At 41.6% G+C, this 8,133-nt stretch overlaps 1 protein-coding gene across 1 annotated transcript; it reads right to left on the bottom strand.

Annotated features, from left to right (window-relative positions):
• Nucleotides 1–1,365: 1,365 nt before the first annotated feature.
• LOC122662927 lies at nucleotides 1,366–3,047 on the bottom strand. Its single transcript, XM_043858628.1, has 2 exons — nucleotides 2,856–3,047; nucleotides 1,366–1,992 (listed from the first exon to the last, which is right to left on the bottom strand). Exons 1-2 carry the CDS (start codon nucleotides 3,045–3,047, stop codon nucleotides 1,366–1,368), a joined length of 819 nt encoding a protein of 272 aa, XP_043714563.1.
• Nucleotides 3,048–8,133: the final 5,086 nt, after the last annotated feature.

The following is an 8,133-nucleotide window of genomic DNA, read 5'->3' as shown; positions in this document are numbered from 1 at the left end:
AGTTTGGGTCCACCGATTGATCAATGATCGACCTATGGATCATCGATTGAACAGTCAGGGTCATAGATTTTTGGCAATCACCCTTCGGTTGATCTTACTAGTTGATAATGATCGATCTGTTAGGTCGACCAGTCAGTGAGTTAGTGAGCTCCAAAATTAGGAGTTGGTCACCGGTTAATCTCACCAGTTGATGATGATCGACCGGTTAGATCGACCAATCAGAGCTTCGAGAACTGATCTTCAATTAGGTTCTAACCAACATAGTGCTAAAGTCATATTTGTTCTGTAGGGATTGTGGAGGATTCCTCTGCCTTCTATTTGAGCCTAACGGCAATAATTTTCACTGTGTGATACTAGAAATACGATCAAATCTCCGTTCGAAACCCTAAAACCTAGGTTTGGATAGTATTTACCCAAACCACTTAGGACTCAGCCTATCACTGGGTTGGGGGCATTCATGAGGGTTTAATACCCTCAAACAACTACACACCAGCTGGCCTCAATGCTCAGCACTGGGTTTCAACTGAAACCCAGCAAAAAATCTCAAACCTAAGGTTCAAAAATAGCAGAAATGGAGAGGAGGAGATGGGGAACCAGTGTTCGAACCTGAACTGGGTGCAAACAACAATCTGCTACAGATCTAAGCTCCTTCTTCTTTCCCTTTTTTTTCTTTCCTTTCTCTCCCTTTTCCGGTTTAGATTGGTGAGTTGTGAGCTTTCAAAGCTCAACTCGCATACATATACATAAAGGCCGCTAGGGCCTATTTACCTGCGCACCTAAACTTGACCAAATGCATTAATTTCTCGGTGGGACCCTATTGGCCCACCACCTTGACTTCATATTATTAGGTATGATGTTTTACGTGGATACTATAACACGATGGGACATGTGAAGGAGGGCTTGATCTGAAACACTGGATCCCGTAGATAGAAATTCCACACTAGGGATTTTAGTAGTCTTCCAGATGAAGGTCACAGGCAGATCAATGATGAACAGGTATGATCAACCTATGGATCATTTTTACACTGATCTAACTGGATTTTCTCCAGTATTCATACCCACTCTCAGAGGTGTTTTAGGAGGGTTTGTGCATAGTAATATGGAACTATTCTACCATGCATTAGAAAGTTAAAGCAACATGGTTAGGTTACTTACGACCAATCATCCGGAAGTGGATTCAAATGTCTTCTCCTACTTCCTTCATACCATGCACACACATGGGGAAAGTTCAATAGTCTCACCTGACTTCTTAACTGATACAACCTATATGTCACTAGTGTCGATAGTCGTTGGAGTAATACCTATCATTAACAGTTCAAATTATACCTATTTTAGGTATGGATGTAACATTGCTCCCCCCACCTTTTAAGAAATTTTTTCCATGAAATTCAGCATATCTGATAAGCCAAATAGGTGAGGATACTTCGGCTGCATCTCCTCTTCACGTTCCCAAGATGCCTCTTGCTTCAAGTGATTTCTCCAATTTCTCCACCGCACCTTAATGAAGGAGATAGTGTAGTTGCAAAGACTGTGGTCCTTACAGTTGAGGATCTCTTCACGAACTTCTTCATAAGCCAAGTTCGCCACTGGTTCGGATGACTCGGAAGTCAAAACATGTGTCAAGTTAGGAATGTACTTCCTCAACATAGACAAGTGGAATACATCGTGAACACCTGCCAATGCTGGAGGCAGTTCCAACATATATGCCACAAGTCTGATCCTTACTAAGATCTCATACGATCTGATGAACCTGAGACTCAACTTCCCTTTCTTGTTGAAACACATTACTCCCTTGGTCGGTGAAACCTGGATAAATACCTTCTCTCCAACACTAAACTCCAGATCCTTCAGCCTTGTATCTACATAGATCTTTTGTCTAGACTGAGATACCTTGATTTGCTCCTTGATCACATCCACTTTTTCACATGTGACTCGTATCAATTCTGGACCCAAGATACACCGCTCTCCAACCTCGTCCCAGTATAGAGGTGTCTGACATTTTCAACCATACAGTGCCTCAAATGGTACCATACCAATGGTAACCTGATAAGTTTTTATAATGGGCAAACTCAATGAGTGAAATGTGCTCATTCCAGCTTCCCTTCATTTCAATAATATAGGCCCTAAGCATGTCCTCCAGAGTCTGAATTGTCCTTTCTGACTACCCATCGGTCTGAGGGTGAAAAGTTGTACTAAAATTCAGCTATGTACCCATGGCCTTCTGCAAATTTCCCCAGAATGTAGAAGTAAATCTGGGATCTCTATCAGATATGTTACTAGCTGGGATGCCATGGAGATGAATAATGCTATCTATATAAAACCTTGCTAACCTATCCATGGAGAACGTCACCCGTATAGGGATGAAGTGATTGCCTTTGTCAATCGGTCTACAATTATCCAAATGGCACACATGCCTTAGCGATGCAAGGTAATCCAGTGACAAAAGCCCCGGTCACATTCTCACACTTCCTCTCTGGAATTGGTAATGACTGCAACAACCCATGCGGTCTCTGCCTTTCAGCTTTGACTTGTTGACAAGTGACGCTTTTGGACACTTGAGTGGCTACATCAGCTTTCATTCCTTTCCACCAGTAGGATCTCTTCAAGTCTTTATACATCTTGGTACTTTCTAGATGTATTGAATAAGGGGAATTGTGTGCCTCGTTTAATATGAAATTTCTTAGTTCCTCATTAAACGACACATACAACCTGTCTTGAAACTAGAGGACTTCATCCTTAGATAGAGAAAAGTCCTGATCCTATTGTTTACCTTCCAAAATTTCATTTGCCAATTTCTACAAAGACACTTCCATCAATTGGACTTCAATAATCCTCTCTACAAGGGATGGTTGTACCATCAACGTTGCCAATGATATGGTGGCACCCTCTATCAATAACTCCAGGTGCAACCTTCTAGCCTCTTCGACGAGTTGTTCATTGACTGCCATTAATGCAAGTGACAATGTTTGGGATTTCCTACTAAGCGCATCAGCTACAACATTGGCCTTCCCTAGATGGTAATTGATAGTGCAATCATAGTCCTTCATTAACTCTAACCACCGCCTCTGTCTCATATTGAACACCTACTAGATGAAAAATTATTTCAGGCTCTTATGATCATTGTAGATCTCACACTTGTCACCATATTGGTAATGTCATCAAATCTTCAAGGCAAAGACTATAGCCACCAACTCTAAGTCATAAGTGGGGTAATTCTTCTCATAGTCCCTCAACTACCATAAAGCATAAGCAACCACTTTTCCATCTTGCATAAGTACACAACCCAATCCTAGTTTGGATGCATCGTTGTACACTACCATCCCAACTGTATGGTTGTACCACTCGAAATGGTTAACACTGGGGTTGTGACCAACCTGTTAAACCCGTGCCCAAAAATGCGAGCTAATTTGAAATTTTGTTGGAAGTCCGGAACCCTAGGTCAAAGCTACTAGTACACTGTGGTGCATTGAACCTGTGGTTGAACATAATGAGGTATCCCTATTGATGAGGATTTACATACCATTAAGAAGGCAAGAACCAACTCCTTGTGACTGTACAGCTCACCACCAAATGTATAGGCTAAGGAAGGTACCATCCCTTGATTTTAGGGCCCTTGGACCTAATCCTAGTTCTAGTCTAAACTAATGATGACCCTCATCACCTTAAATGTTCTAGATAAATTATTTTTAGACCCGAACATAAATTTGCATGATTGATTTGATGATGAGAACCCAATTTCATACATACATCTTAAGTCCCAACATAAATGACAAATTCTGCTAATTTACAGATTGACCTTCTCTTAGTTAAAATGATATAACTCCACCACCCAAGCTCCATTTGTGTTGGTTCCAATTTTTTTAGAAACTAGACTCATAGGGCTGCATTTTGTTGCCTAGTTATGTCTCTAAGTTAGTTAAAACTTCTTTTCAAGTTGCTGTCAAAATGGGATCCTGCTGTCTTGACAGACTGACCTTTGTATAATAACAATAACATAACTTCATAATCCAATCTCCATTTTCTTTGATTCTAGTTTTTCTAGAAACTAGATTCATAGAGCTTCATTTTCTTAGAAGGAACCATGATCCAATTATGTCTCTAAATGAACTGAAATTTCATTTCAATCCAAACAAATTCTGCAAATGAATTCTTTGGGCGATGCACACATCACCCAGAGACATCGCCCAGAGTGGGAAAATGCAGTATTTTAATCTGCAGATGTGTAGGGACCACCCATATTGGCCATGAACACCCTCCATAGGTTTAAGGGAGTCTTGGGCACCACCACATACCCCTGGACCCTTGTGGACCCCACTAGAGTGCCCAGAATGGCTGAGAATCAGTCTAAAAATACATTCTTCAAACAGGCCTAAGCAGGGAAACAGGCCTTAGTAGAGGGCTGGCCTATAAATAGAGGACCCCAGCTCTGTTTTAGAACCTATTTCATTGCTGAAACTGTAGGAGAGAAGAGAAGAGAGAAAAGAGAGAGAAGAAGGAGAAGAAGAAGGAAAGCGTAGGAGAAGAAGGGGAGGAGCTCACCCTTGCATCTAATCTGTCCTAGCAGCCATCTTAGATCATTTCAGGTATAAAACTATACCTACATGTGCTGTTGTACTGTTGTTACTATTCATCTCCCTAGATCCCTGCTGTTTGGATGACTTTCTGGCCATGGGCAGCCCAGAACAACTGGGGGCAGCCATGAGCTGCCTCAGATCCAACATGCAAACATGTTGCATGGAAGATCTGAGGATTATTTAGGTGTTTTTGCTGCTGTTTTATACTAGAAACTGAAATCAGTCCCTGTGTCGGACTGCACTGCCTTATTGCACCCAGATCTGGCAGTTTGGGCTCGGATCTGTGCATACAGGCTAGCCCTTGCTTGGATCTTGGTAGGGACAGCATACTACCATGATTATACATGTGAATCCGCCCTTGCATGCAGCCCAATCCATGCCCATATGCTGAAACACAGCTGAGTTACTATTTACTGGGCTGTCTGGGCCACTTCTGGCAGCCAAGTGGTGGGCCCAGGTCAAGATCCGAGTGGACCATGCCAAAATACCCCACATGAGGTTCATACTGACCTAACATGCATGTAGGGTCGATCAAGGTACTGCCTGTGGTGCAAAACCCAAGAAAATGAGCCTATTCACATTCTAAGCATTCTCTGGGTGATAGCACTGGGCGATGCACACATCACCCAGAGACATCACCCAGGACTGTTTTGTAGATCAGACCAAGGGGCTTCCACATATGGACTATAAATAGCGTAAGGAGGTGGAAAATGACCAAAATACCCCTCCTCACATTTGTTCACAATTATGTATACCTTGGGTACCCAAGTGGGCCCCGTAGGGCTTAGAAACCCTGTCTATGTTGGTCCAGCAGCACTGCTGACCTTGGGACTATATTATAAGACTGTTGGGACCTTGAACCATGTACTACAGTGGTAAAATACCCTACTGACCCTAAGCCACATTCTTCGGATGATGCACCGGGACATAAGCCTAAAGCTCAGTGCAAGGCACAGAGAATTCCAAGTGATCTCGGACTGAGCACCGAGTTAGACCAATGAGTCTAGATAAACACTAGGACATCCAAGAACAATTTTAAATGTTAATAACACATGTCTGATCTAACACTTTAGGATTTGATTCCGTACTCGAGGTGCACAGCTAGATACTGGCCAGAACTGAACAAACAACTAAACTAGTAGGATCAAACCAAGGTGAGTGAAATTACACCATGAGTGTAGGTGTAACATGACTGATGGGTCATGACAACAACAACAACAATATTAACTATCTTTAATTACTTTAAATTGTTTTATATTCTCATTTGAATTCTGAATCTTATCTGATGGAAATTGGAAATGGATGATAATGCTTATACATGGAATTGCTAGATTAGATGTCGTAGCCGGCTTGAAAATGAGGCCAGTGGTAGCCCATAGAGTGGGATGCAACTGACACCACCTGACTCATATGATACCATATAGACATGGGGCTAGAGTTTCATCACCCATGCTATGCACCCTTGCCAACAGGGGTTAAGGTGTTGGATGCCTGTGGGAGCGACCGCATAATCCTTGAGCTATATGCTGGGTTTTAAGCCACAATTCAATTATGAGCTATATGTCGGGCTTAAAACCGTAATAAAGAAAAGAAATGTGATTATGAGCTATATGTCGGGCTTTAAGCCATAATTCAATTATGAGCTATATACTGGGCTTTAAGCCACAATTCAATCACGAGCTATATGCCGGGCTTTATGCCATAATATAATTCAAAAAAAAAAAAAAAAAAGGAAAAAGAATTGAGCTAAATGCTGACGGTTGCCTCACAGGTTAATCACAAAGGGCTGGTCGGGTTGACCTACTAATGAATGTGGGAGCCAACTGGTCTTCTCCGATAACTCAATGGGTGTATCGCGGTAAGGGGCTAGAGGCCCGCACCAGGGATACATGTATTGGGGATTGTAGTAGCACTAGCCCACCTTAGTTGTGATGTTAGGTGTCTAATAAATAAAATGAATTTCACCTCATGTAGGACTCATTTGGTTGTGCTTGCATGTGCATGCATGGTTTATATTTCATTCACGGGCTCGGTGGAGCTCACACTCTTGTATATTCTCTTTTAGCTGATTTTACAGGCACTGGTTTGCCAATGGGCAAGGAAACTATCAATGGAATTATAGATCTTCCTCATCTCGTTGCTTAGCAACGATTTTGTTATGATTTAAGGTTCTTTCTTTTAAGAAGTGTAATTACCAAGATGCATTGAACATAAATGGATATGTATATGGTATAACATAGGTATTTGGGATTTTATTTTAAGTGATATAGATCATCTGTGGGTAGTTCGATCTTCCATTGCACTCTAATATTTTTTTATTATCTTTTCCCTCATTGTGTGGTTTGTGAGGTATAAGTACTGCTTCTTGATCCTTGAGGATTAGCGGATGTCGTAGGATGTCCGAGTCACTTGCCCAAATCCTCCCAGGGGGTGGTTTGGGGTGTGACACAACCTTTGTCTCAACTCTTGAAAACCCTTCTCACAAGCATCGGACCATTCAAATTTCACACCCTTTTGTATCATTCAGGTCATTGGGGCTGAAATGTGTGAAAAGTTCCTCTATAAATCTCCGGTAGCATCTAGCTAATCCCAGGAAATTGCGAATCTCTACAAAATTTTTTAGTGCGTCCTATTCCATCAATGCCTACACCTTTCTCGAATCATATTTGATTCCCTTATCTGAGACTATATGTCCCAAAAATGCTACCTAAGAAAGCCAGAATTCACACTTGTTGAATTTTGCATATGACTGCTTCTCCCTCAAACATTGCAATACTAACCTTAAGTGCCTGGTATGATCTTCAGTATTCTTAGAGTATATCAAGATGTCGTCGATGAAGATTAACACATGCTTATCCAACACATCCTGAAATTACATGTTCATCAATTCTATAAATGCAGCTGATGCGTTGGTTAACCCAAAAGACATGACCAAGAACTTATAATGCCTATACCGAGATCCGAAGGTTATCTTACTTATATCATCTTTGTTGATCTTGAGCTGATGATAGCTCGATCTAAGATCAATCTTGCAAAATACCTTTGTACCCCCCAATTGATCAAATAGATCATCAATCTTAGGCAGTGGATACCAATTCTTGATGGTAAGATTATTGAGCTCCCGGTAGTCAATGCACATCCTCATGCTTTCGTCCTTCTTAACGAATAGTACCGGTGCTCCCCATGGAGACACACTAGGCTTGATGAATCCCTTCTTCAAAAAGTCTTAGAACTCCTTCAATTCTATAGACGCCATCCGATACGGTGCCTTTAACACTGGTGTCGATCCTGGAAGTAAGTCAATAACAAACTCCATTTTCCAGTCTAGTGGCAACCCTGTCAAGTCATCTAGATACATGTCCGGGTAGTCCTTTACTATTTCCAATTTTGTCAAGGTTTGATCTTAGCTTCAGTATCCTTCACGGAGGCCAAACACCCTTGACATCCTTAGTCCAAGAATTTTTCATTTGAAGAGCCGATATAACGACCTTCTTGGGCTTCTTTGCTTTGTCTCCCACAAAGGTGAACTCATCACCATCTCATGGTCTGAAAACTACCT

This window comes from Telopea speciosissima, chromosome 5 (genome assembly GCF_018873765.1).
Source record: "Telopea speciosissima isolate NSW1024214 ecotype Mountain lineage chromosome 5, Tspe_v1, whole genome shotgun sequence".
Classification (NCBI taxonomy): Eukaryota; Viridiplantae; Streptophyta; class Magnoliopsida; order Proteales; family Proteaceae; genus Telopea; species Telopea speciosissima.
The sequence above is the reverse complement of the archived record's forward strand: the minus strand, read 5'-3'. Positions and strand labels throughout refer to the sequence as shown.